This window comes from Neodiprion fabricii, chromosome 6 (assembly GCF_021155785.1).
Source record: "Neodiprion fabricii isolate iyNeoFabr1 chromosome 6, iyNeoFabr1.1, whole genome shotgun sequence".
Classification (NCBI taxonomy): domain Eukaryota; kingdom Metazoa; phylum Arthropoda; class Insecta; order Hymenoptera; family Diprionidae; genus Neodiprion; species Neodiprion fabricii.
In genome coordinates, this window is record NC_060244.1 from 7,752,006 (window position 1) to 7,779,546 (window position 27,541).

The window sequence follows — 27,541 nt, forward strand, 5'->3', positions numbered from 1 at the left end:
TTGTTAGTTCCAAACGAGAGAAGAAAATGGGAACAGAAAAGCGTACGAATCCGGTGTCACAAAATGGGAGTACACGTGGTCTTGCGACACGGAACTCGTGTAGAATGCATGTATTGACACGTGCCGGATACACAAGCACATAGTGAATTATTTAAGGCTTAAGGCGAGTCTAATTTTGTTGTTCGGCCGACAGGGCGCATGCTCTGGGTCATGTGCCGTCGTCGAGGAGACGAGGGTCGGTCGATTCCAACGCTGGCAATGTGGAATCCCTTCTGACCTGACGGAGGACGGAGTGAAAAACGGTGATCGCCTTGCCAGAGGCTGCAGTGTCGCTTCGCACCAGCATCCGGCAGCACGTCCGTCTGTAATATTCGCTTTTTCCCTTCGTTCATTCGCCGAGCCTTTTTTCCCTCTTTTCTCTCTCGTTACCTTTCATGCATACATTTTCCGCCCCAGTCGCCGCGCCGCCTCTCCACGGCATGGGCACGGAATAGTTCAATCTCAACTCCTTCGTTGGCTGCAGTGCGATTCGGTTTCGATCCGTTGCAGCAGCATTCACGACGCGACGCTGCGTCGACGGACTCGTTAGCTTCCGTCAATTTGACGCGATACGTTCCGTCGTTTCGTTGGATTCCACGACGGTGATTCTGTGCTTTCCGAAACCTGGCTCTGAGCTTTTGCCCATCTTTTATCTCGCGTTCGTCGTTCGCTTATAAATGTCACTGAGGAAGGAATCGAGGAGGACCGGAAGTCGTAGAAGAAGTGATTGGCTACTTTGACCGGAAGTCGAACTGCTGTGAAAGCTCCGCGCGGTTAACCGGTAGGTATAAAATATAATATACGCAGTAGTTACGGCGATATTGTGTCTGAAAAAGCGATACCGCTATCGCTTGCCCGTAATTATTACTCGAATCTTGTATACAATAACGCTAGATGAAAGTCTAGTCTCAACTTGCGTTATAACCTGTCATCGTGCGCTGTACTTTACGTCGATTTAAACATTGTGATATTCGTAAAAGCGGACAAGACAATCCGAGAAAATGTCGAACCACTGAAATTGAAATTACGAAGTTAATCTTCACGGATGAACGTTGTCCAGAGCGTGAAATACGAAGAGGAGGACGTGGTGCTTAATATTTGCAGTGTCGGAGTGTTAAATGTATGGAAAATTTCAAGTCAGAAGTTCCCTTTCAATAATTCACCGAAGTTCGCAGAGCTCGGACATTTTTCTATTCGTCGGTGTTATTTTAATCTAGATCGCAGCTGTTACTACCTTAGTGCGTAATGCGAAATAAATCTCTTTGTCATTTGTTGACTTTGCAGTCACATGCCGAGTCGAGTCAACGACTGCGCAAAAAGATGTGTACATATTACATGTATAATATTCCAAGGTATAGAATTGTTCGCGTTATAAGGTATTGCCGTTTGTATTTTAACGATGATTTGCCTGCAACAAAGCTGATTGTGAGTAAAAATCCTAGATTCTACCTTCACGTGAAATCTCGGATGTTCTTTACTTTCCCAAAATTCCGTAATTGTTGACAACGGTCTCCAATGAATAATAAAAAGTAATTGCACAACACGGCGGTTACACCTGAAACGAATAAATAAATGAATATTTGATCTGTGACGTGATAAATTTGAAATATTCAATCATCGTCTAGAGTTAAAAGCGTGTGTTCGGGGCACTTAATATTTGTGTAAACATAAAAACAAATTTCAATCTAAAACTTAATGCAGCTGAGAGAAAATACGCACGCGTCCTTCACCGGAGTACCAGCTACAAGGTACACACTCCTCCGTTTCGGCAAAATCTCGACATTCAAATTTCAACTCCGAGTGGACGGTTTTTTCTTCACTGGTACCGATACCCGCGGTTCTTAAAAATTCGTGTCGATCTGCGACAGCGTGAGACGCGCGTATTCACTCGGATTACTTTATCGCACTGCGATTCAACGAACGATTACTTTAATCGATGCGAGATCGAACCCGAATTGTAGAAAGGTGATCTCGTCATGTACCAACGGACTCATCACCCAACGCTCGCATAATCATAAAATCGGTTTGGAATTAGCACCTGTCACACGATCCAAGGCTATCAGTTCGCGTTACGTAATGCAATAATTCCAAGACGAAGCCGCTGTCACTTCCGAAGCACTTGTACGTATAAATTCTTGCGTGCGATTCATTTCGCGATCCAATCATTGAATCGGTTGCGTTCCTGCTGTGACGCCAAAGAAAGAAGATGAAATGAAAAAAAATGGAAAAGAAAAACTACTTTACCGTTCGCGGAAGTTTTGCTGCTCGCAATTGCGATATGATTAAAAGTACCCTAACAGCGAATAGTAAATTCGATGTATCGTTCCTTCCTATCCGCGAAAAATTAGACCTCAATTTTACCATTAGCAGGCTGAGCAAATGTTATTATTTGCCTGAGTAATTTGGAAGTCTTAAAACTCTTGACCGCCGTGTTGGCGGTATCCATAAGCGAAGGTCAGCTCGGCAATTAGCAACTATTCCGCGTAATAAAATCCAGTTTTTTTTACTACACGACTCTAAGTTCACACAACACTGTCGCGGCTCAGCAACCGGTTTCTGCGTATGTGTGATGATGTTGACGTACCTGCCTATCCAAAGTGCGGGTCGCATGATCGCTTGCCTGTTCAACCGAAATAAAATTTTCCTAGTTACACGTTTTGCGTAAACACATCCGCAGCTCTAATTGACATTCCTCACTAGGACGCAGTCATTAGATTACGCAGTATTGTTTTTACGTGACACCAACGTCACGCACGTGGTTCGTGTATCTACACGAAGACTATCGCGTATCTGGCACAATCAGACACGGTGTAATATCTCGTTTGCAACAACTCGAACCTCGTAGCATCGCTGGATTAAGAATGTTATTGTACCTTTTACATTACGCAGGAAGGTCGTCCCTGACTCCCATGAATTGGACAAAGTTACATAATTTACGAAGTCATTGCTCGATCTCACGATCTGTGAAGAATCAAGTTTTGCGAAAAACTAGGAGTATCAATGCAGATGCGTCGATACGGATCGCGACGAACTTTTTATTTTTTATTTTTTATTCGTTTCTTCTTTTACTCGTGAATTTTTCACTTGCACAGTTATCGACTTCGCAACAGCTTGCAGACTCGACTCGTTATCCGTGGCTTATCCAACCGCGTCGTAAATCATACAAATTACCGCCGACGGTATGTACAGAAAAAAAAAATGGAAAAACTGTGTACAAGTAGATATTACATTAGGTACCGACCACCACATACGTCTTTACCTATATACGTGTAAACCGTGACGAGAAGAAGAAAGAAAAGTGAGTGGGGGAGAAAAATAAGAAGGAAATAAAATCACGCAAGACTCGTCTATCAATTCATTGAGTTGCCGATATCGCCTTCTGATTCGTGATACATATCTCGCCCGATGTCAGTCTCTGCGAGTTGCTAACCTTCGGCGAGGCTGATGTCCGTAGTTTCTGACCGTCAGAGCCTCAACCGGATCCGTTTGTTCCTCGCATGCTAGTCTGAGGTGAACTTCTGTTCGGTGAGTTCGACCACACGGCCAGAGTTTGTATCTTCCAAGTTTCATCCGCGATAGGTAGCCGTTACACGAGTACCGTGAGTCTTTCCAAAATTTATCCCCCCTTGCCAATAATTGTCGTTGGAGAACACAGTCCGATTTGTCATTTTCGTGCAGATTTTCCGTCTCGACGCCGCACGGCGATCCGCGTTTTCTGTGAGCGTAATGGTGCTCGACGAGCTGCGTATAATAACGCGGAAACGGGACCAGCGGCACGAAACCGCGTAAACCGCGCTACGGTAGTAAGGAGGGAAAAAGTCGCGACCCAGTTTTCGGCTAGATCACAAAACAATTCTCTATCATCTTCCGCGGTGAGACAATTGTGTCGAAGAATATTGAAAATTAAGAGGAGGACTAAAGGCTGTTAATTCAATTTTTCTTTATCTTGAACAGAACAATTTTCAGAGATGAATTCCAGCGATTAGAATGGAAAAAAACTTGTCCTCCTCCATTTTCTTTTTCAATTTATATTTTTGCCGGCACTTACAGCCTCTTTTAATTATGCTCTTTAAATAAGGAGGAGCTGCGGCTTCCGGTTTCTCAATAATTGACAATTTCTAGGTTTGCAGGGCTCGAGGAAATGGAGGCTCAAACCGCGTAGAATAATGACGAATTTTTTAATACGACTGACGATAATGGCGTATAGTTTCCAGCGCCGACTTGTGTACTCTGACGTCTCCGTTTTTTACCCCCGCGCGTTCTTTGTACTTATACTAGTTTAAGTCGTTGTCACGACTCGCGGTTTTCCAAGTTTCATTTACTTTTGCCATCCGATACTCCGTCTTCCTTTTCCTCTGCATCGGACCCCTCGCTTCCACTAAGCTGAAGTGTTAACAACAGTTAACACATCACCTTGTTCGCTTTGTCCCAGTTTTCCCTCCTGCGAGATGTTTTATTGAACGCGTTTTTGATCCTCTTATTTTCAGTTCCTTCGTATCGCCGCTAATTGTTTTTGCTGCTAATTCTGTTGACCTTTACGCTCTAGAATCGTTATGTTATACACCGAATCGTATCCAAGGCGGTTTAGTTTAGTTACGCTTATGTCGGTTTCACACACCGAAGCATTCCAATATACTTCATTGGCGTTGTGACCCTTTTTATCCGTTCAGGGTTTACAGGTCTATCAGGTATTCAAAATTTTATCCAACAACCTGCCGGTGCGTTGTTTCTAGTTTGGGATGGCCGTCTGACGAGAAGATTAATATTCATGTGTATGAATACGTGTATAGATGTATAATCCATGCACAAGTAGGAACCTAAGGTGAAAAATTATCACCGACTATAATCTGTTCCCCGTGTTGCGTATTAATTCAGTGTTTGGATTTATAATTTGTTGATTTCAACGAGACTGCGCAAAGTCTAAGCGCATACTTGCATGATATCTACGTAAGCATCGTTTGATTCATTATCGGTCAAGTGTCCAAGATCGGGACAAGTGTGCAGCCATTGAGAAAGTCTCTAAGAACTTTCAAAAATTCATTTGAAATTGACACGGTAAAGTTTCGATCCGTTCTGTGCGTCGCTGATTTTATGCGGATTTTTTCTTCCTCTTTTTGTCCTTCTTCTTCTCCTTCTTCTTCTTGTTCTTTTTTTTTTTTTCAAGACGAACGACGAACGGTCACCACCACTCCTTTTGGCGTCTCGCTCTAGCCAAAAACTCGTTTCTGTGTAAATCTACGCATTAGCGTAGAACTCGCGCAATCAAAGTGTGTCAAGACGAAAAAAAAAAAAAGTAACAAATCATTTAGTCTTAGCTCCGCTTTTGGACGATCGATGTCTCGGGAGTCCAGGATTTAATCGTATATTTCAATTTTTTTTTTTCAAACTTCCGATGAAATCGTAATTCGATGAAGATCGCGACCGGTAATTTGAAATCCCTAAAAATGATCGTCCGTGCGAAATTATACGTGTCAATGTTTTTCACGCGCTCATCTCACTTTGCGCAGATAAAGTAACGAGCTAATTGTATTTTAAGCTGATACTGCTAGCAATGACATCTCAGCTGATCCGCTGAAACAGAGCGATTCTCGCGATTGAAAATCGGCCAATCAATTAACTATGGAGACGTTCGTTGATCCCAAATTTTTTCCTTCTCAATTAGGAAGGTTTCGGCGGTTGATCAATAGCTGATCTTTGAACCCTTTCCCCGATTTTAATCCCATGGAACGCGATTAACGATCTGCGGTCAGGTGCTGCCCTAATCCATCGCAATCTCTTCCTCCGAGATAAACGTCGACGTGTCTAGTCGGCGAGGAACGGGAGTTACGCTAGGCTTTGATTCGCCAAAAGTAAAACGACACTCAGTTTTGCTCGCGCTATGAGAGTCGCGTTAACCGTTCTGCGCGATTAACGTGACGAGAATTCATTTGTTCGCGGAAAAAGAAGATACGTCGTATAACTTGATCGTGCATAGAAATATTAATTGACGTGAATAGGAATAGCGAGTGAGAAATGTCAGGTTTATTTAATATTCACACTTTTAATGGTATCCGGATCTTATTATTACGATAATTATCGTTGTTATTACATGCTTTGATGAGGTCGATCGTTACATCTATACAAGGATACGAAAATTCGGATCTACCTCGACTTCATTTTCATATAAATTTTCTTAAACCTCATTATACAATTATGGCATTTAATGAATCAGGTTTTATTAATCTTTCGTAAAATTTAAAAAGCATTTACTCATCAGTTTAAAGAACAATCAATTGAAATGGGCAGCGAGTCAATTAATAAAAAAAAAAAAAAACGTTGACCTAAAAAAGTTGATAAATCGATTAATAGGCAAAACGATTAATTGCATAGTCCTACGTGTTGATAAATACCGATCGTTGTTAAATGAAAGTGAATACTATGGCAACTTGTAACTACAGAAAATGACAGATCAAGTCTTTTACCCCGAGGCTCATTGTTCCATTTTGAACAGATTTTGAATTTTAATATCAGACAGTGAGGCGTGCGATGCATTGCTCTGACAATGAGTGGGGGCAAAGCCCTGGTTAATATTAACCACACAAAGCCTAAAGAAAACTATAAGAATATAACGATAAAATTTTCACAAAAAAAAAAGTTGAATCTATGATTTTGTTAAATAAATTTGACGGAAGGATAAAAGTATGGCAGGATTTTATATCTTCAAGCATCTAAAAACGTGACCTCTTCGGTGTGATTATTTTCTTCGAAGCTTGTTCGAAGCTAAAATATTAATCCGTGATGAAAAATTTTCTCTGCACGTGTTTCAGAATTGACATTCGGTGTCAAATTTTCTACCGATCATCCGATCTACCGATCTATGGTTAACGAGAGCGTTGATAAATCGTCGACGAGAGGAATATTCGAAAAATCAAGAGCACAATGAAGGTGGAAAGAAACCCGTCCGAGGACTCGAAGGCGGAGAGTGAATCCTCGGACTTCGAGGAGCTCGGAGACGTCGCGTCGACAAAGAGGATATTCTCATCGTCGGATGGCGAACGAACGGAGATCGACGACAGCGACAACGACAGCGGGTTCGTGGGAGTTTCCCAGGGATCATTGGACCGCCTCGACACCGTAACACCGGAAGTGCCTTGCACCGAGACGAGCGGAAGCGGCCCCTACGACAGGGATGCGATCCTGTACGAGTTGGTGAGTTCCGGCCATCCGCGGGAAGCCAGATTTATCGCGGCCGTCGAGCGGATGAAAAATGGCGGTGTGAAATCGGCTTCAGATATATACGCCGATTTTCCCGACAATTTCGAGTACGACGCTTCAACTTTGAGCCAGGAATGCCGGGAATCGATGATCGAGAAGCTGCGCGAGGCGACGAAACCTATTCCGGACTCGATGCTGCACTTGCTGACCGGCCGGAATCGGCCCGGCGATTGCGGCCGACCCTCTGACTTCAAACCCGAATGGCTGGACATGGAGAAAATCAGAAGAGGGCAGAAGTTTGCTCAGGAACACATGTTTCCGATATTCTTCTCCGAGATGCTCTCCCTCTTCGCTCTCTTCAGCTTCGAGGACGGACTAAAACCGCTCATTATGACTGGGAGGTCCAGCACACCGTTCACAGCTTTCAAAAGGTGATAAAATAACCGTTGAATAATTTTTTTTTTTTTTTATATGCTTGTCGAAGCTACGAAAAAGTGTCGCAGAGTCTGAGACTCTTTCCGTAGGCTGTAGGATAAGTATGACATTGTGCCGAAAAACTTTGTCAGAATCACCTTATAAATGCAGTTCCTTTCAATGTTAGTCACTATTCAATATCGTAAAACAATTTATAAAAAATTTTGCAAGTTTTTATGTTCGTGCGTTGGGAGGTTTCGTCAAATCTATCTCTAATTTGACCGAAAATTGAAATCGCTCGGAGCCTGACCTAAATATGTACATGTATATGTATATATGGTTATGGTTGCGTTTGTATAAGTTGAAATCGAATATTCAATCGAATATATTAAAAGTTCTCTGGCCTGTGCCAATTGTTTGAGTTTGACCAAATCTTCTTTGAATCGCAAGAATGATGTAGCTGAATCAAACGAATGGATCAATTCGGTTTCAGCATTTTCAGTTTCATAGTCTATCACATGATACGTGTCAAGGAGAAAAAAATCTCTCCTTCGATAAATTCTAATTTGATAGTAAATTTCTGACGTAATAAATGAATAATAAATGTTTCGAATAGTACACTGTAAAAAAACTTGGATGTGAACTTTTAGAGAATATTTTTTGGTGCTAATCCAATACAATTTCACGTCAATCTAACGCTGCTCGACGATCAAGTTCCGAATTGGCCATACAAATTTTTCTACCACATCTGGTCAATTATTTGACACCGTCAATTTTTCACGGTGTACATTATCTTCGATCTCTAAAAGATGGAAACATTCTACTTGAAAATTAGTCAAGTTTGGGTGAGAGGATCACAGACAAGTGAAAAGTAAATCTGAAAACTATATGGAGCAGAAAAAAACATGTGATTATAAATAATTTGTAAAATTTGCGGCGATTTGAACACAGTAATAATGAACAAAAATTCTGACTAAAAATCGTTTGAACCGGGTTTTCGACGTTAAAAAATTTCAGGTACCTGTCGACTGGACTGCGGGTTCGGCATTGGTACACGGAGGACCTTTGGGCGAAGGGATCAGCCGCCAGGAAGGACATTTTGACAGTGAGGGTGATGCACGGTGCCGCAAAACGGAGACTGGACGCTTCTACGAACGCGGAGATAGACGCGGCGGCGAAAATTCCAAACGCGTGGTGCCCGTCAAGGGAAATGCTGCTGAAGGACTTCGCCGAGACTTGCGAGGCCCCCGTGATCGGCCAGTGTCCTTACTTGATCGAGAGGAACAGCCCTGATCGACCGAAGGGCATAAACCAGACCGAAATGGCCTTGACGCAATGGGGCTTTGTTGGCCTGATAGTTTCCTACCCTAAGTGCCTGGGCGTTCATTACGCGACCGACGAGGACCTCGAAGCCTTCTGTCACTTGTGGAGAAGCATCGGGTACCAGCTGGGAATGGAGGACGAGTAAGTAGCGAAAGATTCCGTGATTTGCCGCGTTATTCGTTCTTCGGCGTGAAGTTGGCGGCGAACGTGGTTTGGGGGGACCTTGCGGTCTAGAATTTTCGAAATATCTATTTTTTTTTTCAACATTTCGAAAGTATGGTATCTTAAGAATATACTGTGAAAATTTGGTAATGATATTCACAGTATTTCAAGTTTTACAGCCCATTGAAGGTCGGCGCCAAAGTAAGTAGAAGGGTCGATCCACTCGGTGAATAGTTTTATTGTTCGTAGAAAAGCAGCTGCTACCTGAGTTGTAGTGAAAATATGAGAGAAGAGTATGAGAAGACTGAAGGGACGTTGTATGGTGCTGGAATCGCAGATTAATGTAAGTACAGGTTTAAATCTAATTTTTTTGAGAAAATACTTATTTGAAATTTTAAACGCGTTTATCCCGAAACTATAATATGTTATTGAGTACACTGGCAGCTATCGCAGGGGCTGAAACGAAAATTTTCCATCAAATATTTATTATTTTTTTTTATAAACAAAACATTGTTAAAATCAGGTTGTTTTCCGACTTCTAATTTTGACAATACGCCATTTTGTCATTTGTTTTTTTCTTTCATTTCAGTTCCTGCGATAGATATACTCATAATAATCAAGGGTCATTTTTAATTTTTTGATTTCAGATAAGCGGAAGAACCAAATCGATTAACAGCAGCAAGGTTAACTTTTTTCGAAGGGACGACTTCAGCGCCATTCTTTAAATAATAAAAAATTATTCTTTTTTCTTTAATTTCCAATTTTGTAAAATTTATAAGTAATAAGACATACCTACAAAATTGAAATAACATTGTTCATTTCTTTCATTGAAAAAAAATTGTTTGAAAAGCAGTGAAATTCTCACCCGCTAGACCGCAATAAGGTCCCCTTAAGCAACATGGCGGCGAGAAATGATCTACGAGCGGATCGTTTTACGCCGATTACGTGTACACGAAAGTAGATACGACTCGGTGCAAGTTGTCCGTGTTTCAGTTTTTGAACGTGAAATCGATAGACTGCGGAAAATACGTGGAAAAATATCCTTTAAAATTAAATATGGTGCATTTTGAACGATGCGTCGTTTTGCCACCAGATGTCACAGCGCGGCGTTTTTAATACGACCTTTCTCGTCACTGCAGGTACAACTTCTGCCGTGGAACTTTGGAAGAAATTCGACAACGGGGTAGCGATTTTCTCGAGACTTGGGTCAAGCCTAATTTACGGATCATCACTCCCGAGTGGGAACACATGATGAGGTGCATATTTACCGGGGTCAGCGTTTATCTACCCGGTGCCACTTACGAAACTTCTCTTCTTTACCTCACCGAAATTCTCGATCTCCAGATGCCACGGCTATACGCTTCGCTGTCGTACAAAGATTGGATCAACTTCAACCTCAGCAAGTACGTTCAGTATTTCAATGGCCTCGAGATAAGAGAATACATTTTCCGCTGGAATTGAATCGATATCGAAACCTCCACTGCGATGTATTGTATGTGATACCACATAAGTTTTACAAAAAGTTCTTTGGAAATGAAAACTCATTTCAACATTCCATTCAAAAGACGTTGATTGTTTTTTCTTCTGGGACCCTCGGCGTCATGAGTTACAAATTCTTAGTACGGATTTTAAAGTTTTCATCACATTTTATAAACCGTTTATGAACCAATTTCCTCCCTACAAATTCTCCCTCAAATTTCCCCGCAGCATCTGTTTTAGTTCATGAAAGAACGCATATTCTGATCGTACACTCGGTTTGTTGCAGATCTCTCTTCTACTGCACGATCAAACTGCCGGGAATGAAGAGTTTGTTCAATGTTCTGTTGAACCGAATTTTAGATCGAGCCGAAAAATACACGAGCGAGGACATCGAAGCAATAAGAATCAAGCTCTCCAATTTTCCTGGGTTTCCAGATGTAGAAACGGCGGAGAATCCGATCGCTACTAATTCTTGAGATGTGACAAATCAAATTGTAACCGCGATGCCTGAAGATATTATAGGAAATTTAGTAAGATCATTGATTTCGTTTTGAGCTTGGAATACGAGTCATATTAATCCTGCAGAGCACTGATGGATCTTTATTACAAAAAAAGTATTCTTCACGCTGGGCGTTACTCCGGTAAATTACATAACGCATAGTTGTAAAAAAGTATGATACACTTAATACACAAATATTTAATAAGGTTAAGACAAATTGTATTATATAGCATAGTGTGATAACTGAAACGATGAATCATAAACTTGAATCAAAGTAAGCAATGTAAAACTGTGATATAATTAGCAAGGATTGTAAATCAACAGAAAATAATTAATCAATACAATATATAAAATCGCAGAATAATGTGAACGCAGGTATTTAAAGAACAGGAACGAATCGTTATTCGTAATTAATAAACGACTGACAAACAGAAAATGACTCCGCTAAAACTTCGCTGTCATGTTGTACAGTGTTTAGTTCACCGAATAGATTGACCCAGAATAATCACGTATACAATATATAGGATTTCTACTTTTCTTTGGCGGGTTACTCCGAGCGAATTGAATGCAAACTAGACGGTAAATTACTAGTAACCAATTCTTTCTTTATAAACTCTGTGTTTCGCACTTCGGCGCAAGCAAACAAGGTACCAGGGTGACAACTCTGATGACGATTTATTCTCCCGATGGCCTCATTTACCGACTACCTGATGTGCAAGCTCTGCTCCGCCTTCAAAAGCACCTACCGTTCACCTATCATTCATCTACCATTCGTATCTATCTTATCGAGATACGTATTTTAAAATAACCAATGATCAGTGTACCGAATTTCGATGAATCACCCAGTAGAATAACTGTTTTGACGAATGTTCATTTAAGGTAACGCTCTTTTATCCGAAAAAGGATTTTCAGAACTAACGGCATCATTCCGAATGAACAAAGCACAGAATGTGGTAATGTCAATATATCGATAATGGAAGTTCCGAAATTAAAAATTGAGAGCGGCTAATACTTCGAACTGCCGAAAAACGAAAATATTGTTTGTCGGAAATTAAACTTCAGAAGGAGCAAAATCTTGATCTGCAAAATGACGAAATACCGAATCGCCTGAGACTTCGGAATTTGTGAAATTCGTCAACTCGATGCTAGTTTTATCAAGATTATCTCATTGTATTTGACAATCGTCCGTGTCATGAACGAAAAAAAGAACGCAAAGGAACAGGCATTATATTTTTAATAACACGGTATATCTTTTTTCTCGTACGTTCAATTTATTCAAGACGTTATTACAGTAATTAAACCGCGTTCCGTAATCACGACAGCGCCCTCGTGTCACTTTACAAACGCGTAACGCCGTTTATTAGCTGCAACTTGGAAAGAATAAACGTGTTTCTCACGTCTTGCAACCTTTCGGTATTTTGTCCATTCTGTCTTACGTTAGTGAGTTTCGGAATTTCGACCTTTCGAGGCTTTGGTCTGTCGTTGTTGATAAATTCGGGTTCGTAAATTTTCAAAAAAGGCACGAGTCTGACATTTGAAAAATTCGACTTTTTGACTCTTGGTATTTTCATAATTCAATATGTTGCTCCTCGTAAATTTTACCCATTTTCAAACAGAAACAAAAATTCGGTAATTCGACCTACGCGCAATTTTCTCTGCTAACTGTCATCCTTTGTTAAAAGCTGTCGTTTGACTTTATTCTCCCGCAAATCCTGCGAAATTCTATTGTTCGATATATTAATTGATGTTGACTTGTTAAATAAGACAAAGTGGATTATTGTTAACTTTTGTAAGCTGACTTTGCTGCCTCGAAACTTGTAAACCCAATCGACATTGTACGACTGATTGACCTGTTCTTTTCTTTGATTTCAGTTTATTTGTTTGCTTATCTAACTATCGCTAGCTGCCTTTAAATACCGTCACTCTACCATTTTCTTTTACCGTACCTAATTGTAAGCCTAACCGGCAGATTTTCTAATTATTATCATATCGTACCGTACCTTTTGTATAAAAATTAACGCTGAAGCGTCTGGCGCCCAACGAGTATCCTTTATTATTGTTTATTTGAATTCAGGATAGCTAGAGAATTGCGGCAAATTGTCAACGGTACGCCCTCAACTGAGGGTGAGAGCAGTTTAACGTTACAGCGTATATCATTTACGAATATTCTTATATTATACGAATTTGTGATGTGTAGTTACGTTTCAAAGCTGCATTTGAGCAGTTAACTGGAATGCGAAAGAATCAAGGAAAAAACATACGAGAAAAAAAGTTGATCATTATAAATCAGTTCTCGGCCAAATTATTCAATTTTCCAAGTGTAACGAGTCGATATACGTATGCGTGCATGAATAATATTTGTTGTTTTAAAATTTGGTCAACTATTAAAAAACTGCAACCACGACGTGCCAATATTTTTTAATGCAATTTATATTTTTAAATGTAGCTCCAAGCGATCGTATTTATGAACCTGCAATGAGCTACTAGTAAGTCTCTTCAACTGGCGTTGAGTGCTGTGCAAGTTTGACGTTTGTTTTGTGAAATCATCGAAAGGAAATGCTTCAGGTCAGGGAGACTGTTGAATTAACTTGCACATAAATTAAGTCCCATTTAACATTGTTTCGCTTAAGCTTTTGTGTATCGACAATTGTCACTGATGGTTGTGAACAGTGAAACATCAGAACTTGGACGGAACTCGACCAGTGAATGTGATTGGTAAGTCGTTTCGTTGAATAGAGAAAAGCTATCACTGGTGAAAACTGGCCCATAGATGGTCGTCCGTGACAGATTATTTATCTAAACGCTTTCAAATTCTAACCGACAGCGGATAACAAGAATCATGAAGGGGGATAAAGAGTCAATTATGAACTGTGAAGTGCAGAACGAATTTTCGGGTGCTGAAGAGGACGGCTACGTGGAACGAATTCTTTCGCATTCAAGATCGTCGCTCGAAAGCGATGCAATGTCGATTTCTGGTGGCGTGAAGGAGAGCGACATTTCGGAGACGTCTCGGAAATCAGGAGATTATCGCGACACTCTGACACCTAACGATAAAGAAAAGACGAACGGGATTGACGCGATGAAATCGTCATCATCAACCAAAACGTACGACAGAGAGGCGATACTCCGCAAGCTCGCAGGTGACAAGTGCTTGAGAAAATATCTTTTGAACAGCGCCAGAGAAGCGCAGGCGAAGATCGAGACTCCGGAGACGAAGACGTTCGAGAAGTCCGAAGACGAACGCCTGGAATCGGTTGTCGAAGAGTTGCGAGAATTTTTGAAGGCAATACCGGACGGACTACTGCACATGATGACGGGAATGTCTCGTCCCGGAGACTGCGGAAGACCCGCTGACCGGAAGCCCGACTGGCTTGACATGGAAAAACTACGGCGCGGTCAGAAATTTGCTCGGGAACACAATTTCTCACTATACCTTGCCGAGATGGTCTCCGTAATGTGTGCATACACCTTTCGGGACACACTCAAGCTGATGATTCTGACTGGAAAGTCCAGCACGCCGTTTACGGCCTTCAAAAGGTAAATTATACTCTTAATCATCGCCTGTAAGCACTGTCACTGAAAAGTTTTGTTAAGAAAGCAGAAAAAAATCGTGTTCATAATATTGATTCCTGTTTTTTTTTTTTTAAACCCCAAGGTACACGTCCGTGGCGTTGAAGGTTCAACACTGGTACTGCGACGATACCTGGTCCAAAGGAACAAGAGGTTGGACGGACATGTTGACTGTAAGAGCTTTGCACGTTGCTGCGAAACGTAGATTGGACGCTTCCACAAACGAAGAAATAGACAATGCAGCAAAAATTTCAAACATGTCGTGTCCGTCGCATGATATGCTGCTGAAAGATTTTTCCGAGGCTTGTGAAACCCCTGCGGTCGGTCAGTGTCCTTTTCTCGTGAGGCCGACCGATCCTGACCGACCCAAGAGTTTCAATCAATTTGAAGTGTCGTTTGCGCAATGGCAATTTGTCTGGCTGGCGATCTGCTACCCTCAGCATTTCGGAATTCATAACGCTACGGAAGAAGACCTCGAAGCTTATTGTCATTTGTGGAGAAGTATCGGCTACCAATTGGGAGTGGAAGATGAGTAAGTTAATCGAAAATGTGTGCGACGTATCGATCGTTTTTTCGCATCGACAATATTGAACCCACAATTTTTTTCAGGTACAACTTTTGCCGCGGCTCTCTCGACGAAATTCGACAATGTGGTCACGATTTTATTGAGATGTGGGTGAAGCCTCATTTGCGAGAAGTGATCCCTGAGTGGGAGCACATGATGAGATGCATATTCGATGGTTTCAAACTCGCTTTGCCGTACATCAGCTTCGAAACTTCCCTTCTCTTCGTTTGCGAAATTCTTGATCTGAAAATGCCGCGGCTCTACTCGTCGCTATCTTACAAAGCATGGATCAACCACTGTCTTATGAAGTGAGCTCCAATTTTTTCAATCCATCATTTTCTCTCTACAGAACCACAGAATGAAAACGAGAGTCATCTTTATCGATTTCACGAGTCACCATATCCTAACGTACTTTTCTCTTTATCTCAGGTCTTTGTTTTACTACGGAATGAAACTCCCAATGGTTGTCGATTTCGTCAATACCAAGCTGCATCGAACTTTGGATCAAGGCGAAAGACTCCGCCCCTCGAGTTGGGAGAAGATACGAATTAAGCTTGAGGGATAGTTTGGGAGTTACATGTTAAATTTTGAAAGAAGTCGATCATTTTATTAATATAAGGGTGTAACGGTATAATTATTATAATCTGTGGTATCAGGGCTGGGGTAACGGAAGGGTTTATGATGGGCACACGCGACGATATCCAAATTAATAAAATCAAAACCAACACAAGAGTGAATCGTATTTTAAAAAAAATTTATATCCGACTCAACCATAACGTTAACTTGTTTTTATCAGAAGAGCGGGACGAAAGTAGCATGTTATTCCATGTTAGCGCATATTTTGCGGAAATTCATGTAACATCTCAGCTCTCGCCTCTCGGTATATGGCACCTGGTGAGACTAATTGCGTGAATGTGACGTAAATATACAAGAGGAAGCAGGAAGAAGCCCGCGCTATTCAATTTATTCAATTAACTGCAATGATTCCTCGATGTGGCTTAGAATTAGCGATTTTGCTGCAGCGTGTCAGGAAGCACGGCGAACATTAACATTTTCGTAACGTTTGAGAGGAGAAAAGGAAGGAAAGAGAAGGGACAAGAAGGTATTTAAAATACATGTGCTTCGGACACATTTTCAGCATATATTTTATTGTAAGAGTAGTAATGTTAAAAAAAAATCTGTGTTCAACCCCACCAGGGACTACAGCCCTGGACCCGCTTCCACACCTTTACTTTTTTTAAGTCAATAATGTAGCCAGAGTCGAGTCGGGCAAAAAGTTCCACAAGTAATACGGTAATAAAAGTCGACCATTCCCTTGTTACATAACGAACTATTGCGTCGTTCGTGATGTAAATTTTTATAGCTACTTTCCCTTTTTTCTGGAGAAGGAGAAGCAACTGGATAGTGACTCTGCTTTGCTAGCGTTATACACACCACAATTTGGAACGATGAGTAAATTGTTAAAGCTCAAACGGTACACTGGTGCGACTTCGTACCATTGCGCACTACTTTAAATACGTCGATTCCCTCAAGTATACGTCACGCATAAGCTGATTTTTATTTGCCTTCGCGTAGCCGGATGATAAATATATTACAATATGTGAGTAAAATAACAAAATCCCAATTCGTACCTGTGTATCAAGTATATACGTTCGAATGAAGTGCATCGTTTGAGGATTAGTGATAATACCTCAAGTGAAGCAAGGTTTGTGGTCCGGAATTACGAGAAAGGTGTTACTTTGTACGAAGGATTGCGCTCAATGAAACGAATGCTGCGGGGGTTTACGGTAATCAGCAAAAATTAGACTCAAAACTCAGGCTCACGCAATGGTGGCTAGAAAATGATGACCCCTTCAAAATTCCTCTGTCATGTTTTGTCATGTGTATTTCACCGAATAGCTTAAGTCAGAACGATAATGTATGTACAGTATTTATACGTTGATTCTGATTAACCCCCTCCTCTAGCTATAGTCTTTCTTTAGTGTAGTTGTGGTGCTCCTAGCAGAATTGAATAAGTGTGGTGTGCTTGATTTACATGGAGATATATTCTTGTATTGCACGTATTTTCATTGCTCCCATTTCAGAGGCGCATTTGAATAGGTATCTGAAATGTAAAAGAAGCATAGAACATGTGTCCAGAAAACGTCAATTAATATAAATTAGTACTCTGCTCATTTATTAATTCTCCCAAGTCTAACGAGTTGGTATACGTATACGTGTATAAATCAGAATTATGAATTCACGAACCAGAATGAGCCACGGTAAGTCTGTCCAATTGGCGTTGACTGCTGCGCAAGTTTGAAGTTTGTTCCGTGGGGTCAGCGACAGGAAATGCCTGAGGTCAAGAAGACTGTTACATTAGTTTATACATAAATTCAGCCCCACTTTATATTGCTTCGCATGAATTTTTGTACTCTGCCTATTATCACTGCTGGTTGTGAACAATAAACCGTTAAAACTTGGACAGAACTCGACCAGTGAATGTGATTGGTAAGTCGTTTCGTTGAATAGAGAAAAGCTATAAATCACTGGTGAAAACTGGCCCATAGATGGTCGTCCGTGACAGATTATTTATCTAAATGCTTTCAATTTCTAGCCGTCAAAGGATAACAAGAATCATGAAGGGGGATAAAGAGTCAATTATGAACTGTGAAGTGCAGAACGAATTTTCGGATACTGAAGAGGACGGCTACGTGAAACGAATTCTTTCGCATTCAAGATCGTCGCTCGAAAGTGATGCAATGTCGATTTCTGGTGGCGTGAAGGAGAGCGACATTTTGGAGACGTCTCGGAAATCAGGAGATTATCGCGACACTCTGACACCTAACGATAAAGAAAAGACGAACGGGATTGACGCAATGAAATCGTCATCGGCAACCAAAACGTACGACAGAGAGGCGATACTCCGCAAGCTCGCAGGTGACAAGTGCTTGAGAAAATATCTTTTGAACAGCGCCAGAGAAGCGCAGGCGAAGATCGAGACTCCGGAGACGAAGACGTTCGAGAAGTCCGAAGACGAACGCCTGGAATCGGTTGTCGAAGAGTTGCGAGAATTTTTAAAGGCAATACCGGACGGACTACTGCACATGATGACGGGAATGTCTCGTCCCGGAGACTGCGGAAGACCCGCTGACCGGAAGCCCGACTGGCTTGACATGGAAAAACTACGGCGCGGTCAGAAATTTGCTCGGGACCACAATTTCTCACTATACCTTGCCGAGATGCTGTCCCTGATGTGCACGTACACATTTCAAGACACACTCAAGCTGATGATTCTGACTGGAAAGACCAGCACACGTTTTACGGCCATGAAAAGGTACTCCTAGTTACCGCCTGTAAATACTGTCAGCGTTTCTTCAGTCAACGCTGTCGCTGAAAAGCTTGTTAAAAAAGAAGAAGAAAGTCATGTCGATAATATTAATTCCCGTTTCTGTAAAAATTCAAGGTGGGCATCCGCGGCGATACGGTTTCATCACTGGTACTGTTACGATCCCTGGTCCAAAGGAACGAAAGCTTGGAAGGATATTTTGGCTGTTAGAGCGTCCCACGCTGCCGTAAAACACATGGTGGATGCTTCCACAACCGAAGAAACGGACAACGCGGTAAAAATTCCAAACCTGTCGTGTCCGTCGCGTGACATGTTGCTGAAAGATTTTTCCGAGGCTTGTGAAACCCCTGCGGTCGGTCAGTGTCCTTTTCTGGTGAAGCCGAACGATCCTGATCGACCCAAGGGTTTCAATCAGTTTGAAATGTCGTTCACGCAATGGCAACTTGTTGGATTGGTCATCTGCTACCCTCAGTATTTCGGAATTCATGACGCGACGGAAGAAGATCTTGACGCTTATTGTCATTTGTGGAGAAGCATCGGCTACCAGCTGGGAGCGGAAGATGAGTGAGTCGAGCAAAAATGTACATGATGCACTGTTAGCGTTTTATCGTCAGCAATGGTAAGCCAGCAACTTATTTTTTAGGTACAACTTTTGTCGTGGCACTCTCCACGAAATTCAACAATTGAGTCATGATTTTCTCGATGTTTGGGTGAAGCCCAATTTGCGAGAAGTGACCCCTGAGTGGGAGCACATGACGAGATGTGTATTCGATGGTTTCAAACTCATTTTACCGTACATCAGCTTCGAAACTTCCGTTCTTTTCGTTTGCGAAATCCTTGGTCTGAAAATGCCGCGGCTCTACTCGTCGCTATCTTACAAAGCATGGATCAACCACTGTCTTATGAAGTGAGCTCCAATTTTTTCAATCCATCATTTTCTGTCTACAGAACCACAGAATGAAAATGAGAGTCATCTTTATCGACATCACAAGTCACCGTACCTGAATTCACATTTCTCGTTATTTCAGATCTTTCATTTACTACGGGATGAAACTCTCGATGGTTGTCGATTTCGTCAATACCAAGCTGCAACGATTTTTGGATCTAGGTGAAAGACTCCGCCCCTCGGGTTGGGAGAAGATACGAATTAAGTTTGAAGGATAATTCGGTTATCCGTTTAATTTTCAACCAAATTCATTGTTTTATTATTGTTAGCAATAAGGATATACTTATCATACTCAATGAGACCGGCGCTGATAGGGAAAACTTGTCAGATGGACACACATGGCAGTACCAAACTTCATAAAATTCAAACCTACTTAATAATAACTTTTATCCTGAAGCCATTCTAGCCTCCCTTTTTCGTCGAGTAGGAGAGGCAACAAGTATATCTGAAGGCTTGCGTGCTTGTGGGTAACGACTGTCTTTAAAGGAACTAGATACACCTCAACTTGGAGTAATGAACCAATTCCTAATAATAATGCCTCTCATTCGAAGCAAAGTTGTTGGTTCAGAATTTGACAAATAGTTGTTCACTTTACCGTAAAGAATTGTACTGTACGAGACAAATGTTGCGAGGCCTTGTGGTAATAAAAAAACAATCTAAACTCGTATACCTACGTAATAACAATAACAAATTCAGTAGAATGCACAGAAAGTAAGAATTTGTTGAATTCGTCAAAAGAATTGATCTAAAATAATATTATTATTCAAGAAGATTTTTTTTTTGCCTGGTCCAATACATTAAGATTGGCTTTAGAGTAAATAAACGACAATCCTACACGTAAATACATATGTTTGTTACATAAGGTTAATTAAGAAAGCGAACATTAAATTTTCACGGGATTTCGATTAATAAATGGATGTCAGGGGAATATGTGTACACTTAATCAAGCAAGAATAAATATTAACAGTCTAGCTGTTTTTGATCGGCTGAAACGAGCTCCCGAGTCCAAGTCTTTGTTACGGTTATTAAGACTCGGGTGAAAACCGAAATTATGCAGAATCGTTACAAACCCTCGAGGCACTAATACGCAGTGACGCTAATTCTCTAACAAATCCTGGATCAATCACTGTGTTATAAAGTGAGTTCGAATTGTTTCAATTATTTCACATATTTCACGTAAATTTTCGTGAATTCAAGCGAGTTAAACGCTGTAATCATTAAAAAATAAAATAAAATGACTGGTAAAATCGTGATGTTAGCAGGCGTCAAATCAGCTTGGCTTCGAGGTCAGTGAAACAGTTGATTGGTAGCTTACACATTAGCTTAAGTAAGTAGCAAACGACGTCGGTTATATCGCAGTAGCGTATGAGCGAATGAAAAAGTGTGTCGTAACATATAGTGATACAAGTATTAGGACTGTGAAACTATATCACCGGTATCGGACGGACAATCAATCCCAGGAATTTCGAAAGTAACAAATTAAAAGTGACCTGTTACTACCGAAAAGTAGATATCCAACAAAACCTCTTCTGCCGCGAACAAATTATAATTTTGACAAAAGGATAGGTATTAAGCTAATTACGTCCCGTATCGGCTGTGATTGAAGTAAGTATCACAATTTTATCATGCAGTTTTCCACAGGAAAAGCTTTTGCACTTGCTTAACGATATCGACTTTAATCATTTTCCAATTTCTTATATCATTCGACTTGGGATTAAACTAACCTGTGGTATTGGATAAAAAAAAATAGTCCCCAAGGTATTCAGTTCTGAAAGGTGTCATGCGAGAAATGAGAATGAATTTTACATTGTTTTACCGATTAGTTTACACATAAAAATAATACAAACCTGTGAATCTACTCTTTATTAAATTTGCCTATATTTTATTCCAACTCGCACGACTTGTTACACGCAACTGTAGTTACACGCGTGTACGATGTTTAACAAGTCGTTTAGCACACGGCGCACCAAACGAAGCTGTAAGGTGACGGCCATGTTAAAACCGCTTTTTTCAACCTACGCCATCGGCGCGCGAAATAAACGCGGTTCCTTTAAATCAATGAACATCTTATTCGTTACCTCTGAACGCGTTGTCATTGACTTATTAATCGGCTATACACGATCCAGTATCGTTCAAAAATACACAAAAAAACTTATGAGGAAGTGCGTTTCGGAGGTATTAGCGTTGTTCACGCGCTATCTATAAAGTTATGAAGCAAATCAACAAATCAATTCGCAAAACCAAGGAGCAACAGTTCTCGCCTAACGATGCGCAACTCGGGTAATCAAATCTGAGATCCACACAAGTAGCGCCAATTGTAAGAAAGTAGGTAGGAGTATGTGCATTATATATTTGGTGGGTTAAATTTTTGTTGGACTATCGCCACCGAACCTTCCTGACCATGAGTCATCCGTATAACCGTTGCACTATTGCAGCCTTGCTAATTTGTACCTTCTGGCGTGCTGTGAATTGGTATCCACATTTTGAATTCATTCGTTCGAATAATTCGAATAATTCCTCCTGAAGTCAAACTGAAAATTCTGAGTAGGTAAGTCCAATGTATAAAAAAATAAAAAAACTCCGAAACTAGGATCTAGACAGTCTTTCCGAGCATTCGTACGTACGTAACTATCGTTCAATTATATCGCGCCATTCTATTTGCGCAGTTTGTCCTCAGACTTGACCTCTCGAAGATCCGCGAAGATCTTTACTCGCATTGTAAAAAATCTCTTTCGAGAGAATCGCGCTAGCCTATTTACAATAAAGAACGTTGTAAATCATCGCGTTAGCTCTGCGCAGAACGAAGCACAATAGATCGTACCGACAGAATCGGCGAGCAATGTGTAACAGCAATGTATAACAGCTACGCTTTTACGTTATATGTGATGTCCGTCGGTGTATACATGCAAGGGTTACACACGCGGGCTGGTCAATGTCATCAGATGCAAATAAATTCAATACGTAATCCAATGACACGTTCTCCGCTCTAAACACGAGATATTCAGGATGCGGACGGGTTGTGCAATATGGTGCTTTCAGGTGTATCGCATTACCGGACAAACTTCACACCCACGTTGTTTGCGATACATCTGTCACAGATATTTTTTTCTTTCTTATTCGTTCTATTCTTCGGGCACACTTTCAAACTCGTAAAATCACTGTATAATTACTTGTCGCGTTACGTCGAATACGTGTGGAAAAACGAACTCAATATTCTGCAAGAAAGAATTTCGGCTATCGTTGAACGTTATCGATCGACAGGAATTTCTCCAAATCGATCAAAAATCACCACAATTGTACTAACAATAATCGACAATCGGTCGGAATAATTATCTTTGATTAATTACTGTGAGAGTCCTAGTTTTTTTCTCACAAGTCTGAGCAAAGTATAAATAATCTCAGAGATGAAAGACGGATTCATCATGTGCGGTTAATCAGCAAACCGCAGATTGCAAAATGTGAAACTATGTACGCACAACTATTTTCGTGTGCACTACGTGATACATGGTTACCTACATATTTTCCTCGAGTACAAGGTACCTAGAAACGCACTTCGTACAAAGTGACCAAAGTCACGTGGCACTGATCCGAGGCCTCGGATTCGTGGATGTTTGAAATTTTCTTTAGCTAATAATAGCCGCGGCAGCGAGGATACAGCAGTTGCACGATGCCCGAGTCGGTTTGGTTCTTATTTTCCCGCACATGCCAAACGCCGGTGTCCCATTTCGAATCGCCTTGAAGGAGACAAAAAGCGAATAGAAAAAAAATTTTGAATCAGATCGGACGCCACTGGATCGCGAATTTTTCTCTCCATCGGCGGAAATTTGGCAAAAGATCGTCTGGTCGCGGCTTAAATTCCATCGCGGAATTCTCTCGTCGGTATATCTCGCAGTTTCCGATCGGGCCGGATATATTGGCCGGAAAATGATGCCGCAACATTTAAAGCTGCGCTAGAATTCTGGCCTCTGGCTGCGCCGGCGAGGACGAATAAAAATTGAGTCGAAGGCTAAGGTCGCGAAGCTGCACCGGCAGCCGGGTCTCAGGAATTTTTGGCACGATTTTGAGGCGAGATACCGATCGTAACTTGAATCTTAATTAAGAACCGAATACAGGGTAACGAGGATGCCGAGGATACGGGCGGGATAATTCTACCTGCCGAGGTGATAATTTTCACCTTTTACAACCACGCGGTCGATCAATCTCCCCGAAATTACCGTCCGCCAATTTTGCTCCGTTTGATTGATCGCGTTTTCGGACTTTCGCCCTTTCTTCGACTTCATCGCGGGTTAACTCGGGCCAAAGACGCGACGTTGGTAGAATTTACCCTCGCGGACGTATTTTTTTTACCCTAGGATTGTATGTTATTCCTGTGATTTCATTTTACGATGGCTCATTTTATTCAGAAGACTATTTTCCAAAAATTCAATGAAACACTTTTTCTATCACATTCGCATCGTTGAATATTTAATTTCTTGACATTGCACCAATGTTCATTAAAATTAGCGAGTGGCAATACTCAATTAAATTGGTTAAAAAAAAAAAATATATAATGAACTTCAAGAATTTACAGTAGAAAATAGTCTCCCGAATAAAACGAATCGTCGTATATCGAAATCAAATAAACTTCTATCAGATTTTCACCAATATTAATGTGATTTTAAACGATGCATCGATATCCAAGCTTTCCTATGAAATTCTTCGTAGTTCGGAATATTATAATAATTTAACAAGTACTCGACGCATGACTATCTCGTAATAAAATCAATTCAAATTTTATACTTTCAGCCAGCCAGTCCCCTTAATTTTTACAAAATCCCGCCACTGATGGATCGCAAAATATCTTCTCTCTTCGTACGCCTCTGCAAACTTTACGTTCGAATCCGTTAGGCGCGATCTACACAGCGAATTAAAAAAGTGCGACGAACAAGATATTCCGCAAGTAAATCAAACGGCCCAGATCCTTATAAGGGTCTCCGAGCTCCTTGATAACGCCTCCGCAGTTCGGATTCCGTTCTCCGTCGCTTTCAACTCGCAACACGCGATATCACGAACGGCCCGAGAATTCTCCCACGTAATTCGCAACCCGTCGCTGTTTTATTCGCTCTTTCTAATTTTGGTCCATATTTTTGACCAGTTTTTGAAATCTTGTTGCAGCTGCACTCCACGGCTCTCGTTTTTTTTTTTTTTTTGTTTTTATTTTAGTTTATCACAAACTGATTAGATAGTCACGAATCGTACGAAAGAATATACGAAAATATCTATCTCACAGTTTTTTAACGAATTTAATTATATTTGGATGACTCTTGTCTGTGTTATGAGAAAGAATATTTTTTATACCAATTTTACGGATTTCCTCAAGACTGGATTAAAATCTCGCGCCCCATTATTCAATGACAATTAAAACGAGAATCAACGCACAATGTGAAATGTTTACTTCACAAAATTTTCATATTCTTATCATCGTCTGTGACTGTAGTTTAGTTATCGATGCAACAGAGCGACTGCAAAGAACAACTCCGACAAAATTTGCCCGACAAAACGGTTTTGGAAGCGAAGATCGATCGGCGTGCCTCCAAGACGACCAAGACTATTTCGGATCCAACGTCTGCCGCGTTGGTAGTTGTTGGATGTGACGTCACGATCGTCGACGTGAATCGTAGCTGAGGTCACGCACAAATTAGTCGTCACAGAATGCCGAGAGTTTAACCTCGGAGTTTGGATCCCCGAAGCGTTTCGCCCACAGTATCGACACCGTGATGCATGTTTAATGGCGTTCGAATTGTTCCTCCAATACCTTATAAATATACAACCTACCGCGTGGATGTGTAATGATTTACATTTTACGTGGAACACAAACGAATGGTAAAGAGAACTTTGCTCTCGGCTCTGATCGCGAAACCGCGGTCGAATCATATTTGGCAAAACTCTTGTTTATCTTGCATTATTATAATAATCCTCGAGCCTCTGATACTATTTACTCGCATTGCACGCACACGCACACTACGAAAGGTGTAAAGCACGCCCATCGGGTCTTTTACGGACTTGAAGTACGACCCGCTTGGCTGTGGTCAACGTTGATTCATCTGGTCTACGATGCATATTAATAAGACGGTGTGATAATGTTAATTCGAGCATGTGTTTCTCGCCCAGGGGATCCAGAATCTCGTGCCGCCCACTCGCCAAACCCCCGCAGGACTATTTTGGAACAATGAGAAGACAAAAAAAGTCTCGTCACTCCGTGACGTCATTCATTCAAGTCCCGTTCCGACGTTTTAGACTTCTCTCATAACCGGCTTCTCGCGATTTTTCAATCCGACGGAAATACACGTCATTCGGTCGATTTCCCTACATGGGGCTCAATTTTTTTCACAGGAAAAGAGTGAGAGCTGAAACACCAGGTTTCTCGAAGCTTTCGCAAATTTTCAAACCTCGGACAGTAAGACGCGTACTGCTTAAAAATTTATCGAATTCGGGGTAGCGCTACTAAAATTTTTTAAGCTCAAAAATGGAAAACCTAATATATTTCTGGGACTCGATTGTGATCGCATTTATTTATACTATTCAACCGAATTTTGTCACCCGTGTCGCGGTACCATTGGCAAGAGTTCAAAATTTCGGTCGTTCAAAGTCCAAGAAATTGACTGATCAAGGATTGAACACATTTCTAAGTATCAGCGTTAGTTTAATCCCTGACGGGCAAGCATCCAAACCTTGTACCTTTCGTGGAAATTACTGTAAACAATACCCAGTGGAAATTAATGTCAAATATCTCAGATTCTATTAAGGCTAGCAGGATTTTTTTTTTATTCATTAAAGTTCAAACAATTTTGCATAAAATGGTTGTACTATAGGTAATAGTAATTGAGTTGAACTAAACAAATAAAAATGTACGTTGAAGGGGTTCAAACCTTACAGTCCACTCCAAGAGTACTATATTGTTGGGGGGAGGGGAAGAAAAATGAAAAGAAAACAACAAAATTTGGCAAATCTTAGCGAAATGATTCACGATAAAACAGTTTTGACGATGTACCAAAGAATACGTATATTAGCAGTCACGGTTTGAAAATTTCTTCAAAAATAGACGACACGTAATTGCAGTGTTGTTTGTTTCGGAAAAATCGCAGTTCCGCCTTTTCACCTGTTATATGTATAAACCTACCTACCTGTCTATGATTGTTTCAACGCGGCACGAACGGAAATAGTGCGGGATGTAAACATGCCCACAGTATACTAATACGTCATATGTTTATTGATAGCAACGAGCCTTATTTATACGATCGATGCCATCACTTGACGTACGCCTCCCACGACTTTTCGAAACACGTAACCAAAGAGGCACGTATCAATTGTTCCAGAAGTTAACCTTGGTTTCTCGTAATGCACCACGTATAATAGCTTACACTGTAATAAGCCTGACGGTGTTCTTAGCGTCGAGATGAAACTCGAAACGCGTCTGATTTTCGCGATAGTAACAAGAGCTGTGTTAGACGAAAACCTGTCCATGCGCATTCTTTGCACGTAGGTATAAAGTTTCGCGATGCAGGTGGATTTTTATTTTTTTTTTTCATGATTTTTCATCTCCTAGCAAGGAAAGATCAGTCAGAATAAGCACACTGACAATGAGAGAAATTTTTTTTCCGGTTACCGCTCAGTCCTTAACTATTTTCATTTTTTACCACAATCGAAAAATATAGTTCCAAGGTACGAAATGAAAATTAGTTTTTTAGCTGTTACCGGCTGAAATTTAGCTTCGCTACATTTTCTTGCAACTGTTGCGAAAATTTAATGCTTGTACAACGATAAATCGATGTTAAATTATTTAACTAAAAAAGTAGAGTAAACCGAACAAACTTACTTTGCACTGCAATTACCAAAAAAGGATCGACGACAGCGCAAAATGGTTAGGCGTACCTCGTTTTTCGTAATTCCAGCAATATTCAAACAGTTTTTTTAACGATACCTGTTTTACTCAATTTTCCTAGTTACTACAACGAATGAAATTTTTCTCAGTGCAGCTATCAA

The 27,541-nt window shown here is 40.9% G+C and overlaps 3 protein-coding genes and 1 long non-coding RNA gene across 9 annotated transcripts; 3 read left to right on the plus strand and 1 right to left on the minus strand.

Annotated features, from left to right (window-relative positions):
- The first annotated feature begins 370 nt into the window (after window positions 1–370).
- LOC124185324 lies at window positions 371–11,546 on the plus strand. Of its 3 annotated transcripts, none has more exons than XM_046575978.1 (5): window positions 371–820; window positions 6,846–7,664; window positions 8,665–9,111; window positions 10,272–10,535; window positions 10,898–11,546. In XM_046575978.1, the coding sequence occupies exons 2-5, from the start codon at window positions 6,958–6,960 to the stop codon at window positions 11,085–11,087; spliced, it is 1,608 nt and encodes a 535-aa protein (XP_046431934.1). In that variant the 5' UTR covers window positions 371–820; window positions 6,846–6,957; the 3' UTR covers window positions 11,088–11,546. The 3 variants fall into 3 exon arrangements, with proteins under 3 accessions (XP_046431934.1, XP_046431936.1, XP_046431935.1); XM_046575980.1 differs by lacking the exon at window positions 371–820 and adding an exon at window positions 3,416–3,564; XM_046575979.1 differs by lacking the exon at window positions 371–820 and adding an exon at window positions 3,459–3,638.
- Window positions 11,547–11,690: 144 nt separating this feature from the next.
- LOC124185325 lies at window positions 11,691–15,975 on the plus strand. Of its 2 annotated transcripts, XM_046575981.1 has the most exons (5): window positions 11,691–13,825; window positions 13,935–14,647; window positions 14,766–15,212; window positions 15,290–15,553; window positions 15,675–15,975. In XM_046575981.1, the coding sequence occupies exons 2-5, from the start codon at window positions 13,950–13,952 to the stop codon at window positions 15,808–15,810; spliced, it is 1,545 nt and encodes a 514-aa protein (XP_046431937.1). In that variant the 5' UTR covers window positions 11,691–13,825; window positions 13,935–13,949; the 3' UTR covers window positions 15,811–15,975. The 2 variants fall into 2 exon arrangements, with proteins under 2 accessions (XP_046431937.1, XP_046431938.1); XM_046575982.1 differs by having other exon boundaries at window positions 11,691–14,647.
- Window positions 15,976–16,634: 659 nt separating this feature from the next.
- LOC124185341 lies at window positions 16,635–26,738 on the minus strand. Of its 2 annotated transcripts, none has more exons than XR_006871373.1 (3): window positions 26,683–26,738; window positions 17,493–17,580; window positions 16,635–17,349 (listed from the first exon to the last, which is right to left on the minus strand). It is a non-coding gene; the product is annotated as an uncharacterized LOC124185341 (long non-coding RNA). The 2 variants fall into 2 exon arrangements; XR_006871374.1 differs by lacking the exon at window positions 26,683–26,738 and adding an exon at window positions 24,857–25,459.
- On the plus strand, window positions 16,709–20,471 carry LOC124185326. Of its 2 annotated transcripts, none has more exons than XM_046575984.1 (5): window positions 16,709–16,845; window positions 17,842–18,561; window positions 18,691–19,137; window positions 19,217–19,480; window positions 19,602–20,471. In XM_046575984.1, exons 2-5 carry the CDS (start codon window positions 17,864–17,866, stop codon window positions 19,735–19,737), a joined length of 1,545 nt encoding a protein of 514 aa, XP_046431940.1. In that variant the 5' UTR covers window positions 16,709–16,845; window positions 17,842–17,863; the 3' UTR covers window positions 19,738–20,471. The 2 variants fall into 2 exon arrangements, with proteins under 2 accessions (XP_046431940.1, XP_046431939.1); XM_046575983.1 differs by lacking the exon at window positions 16,709–16,845 and adding an exon at window positions 17,575–17,735.
- Window positions 26,739–27,541: the final 803 nt, after the last annotated feature.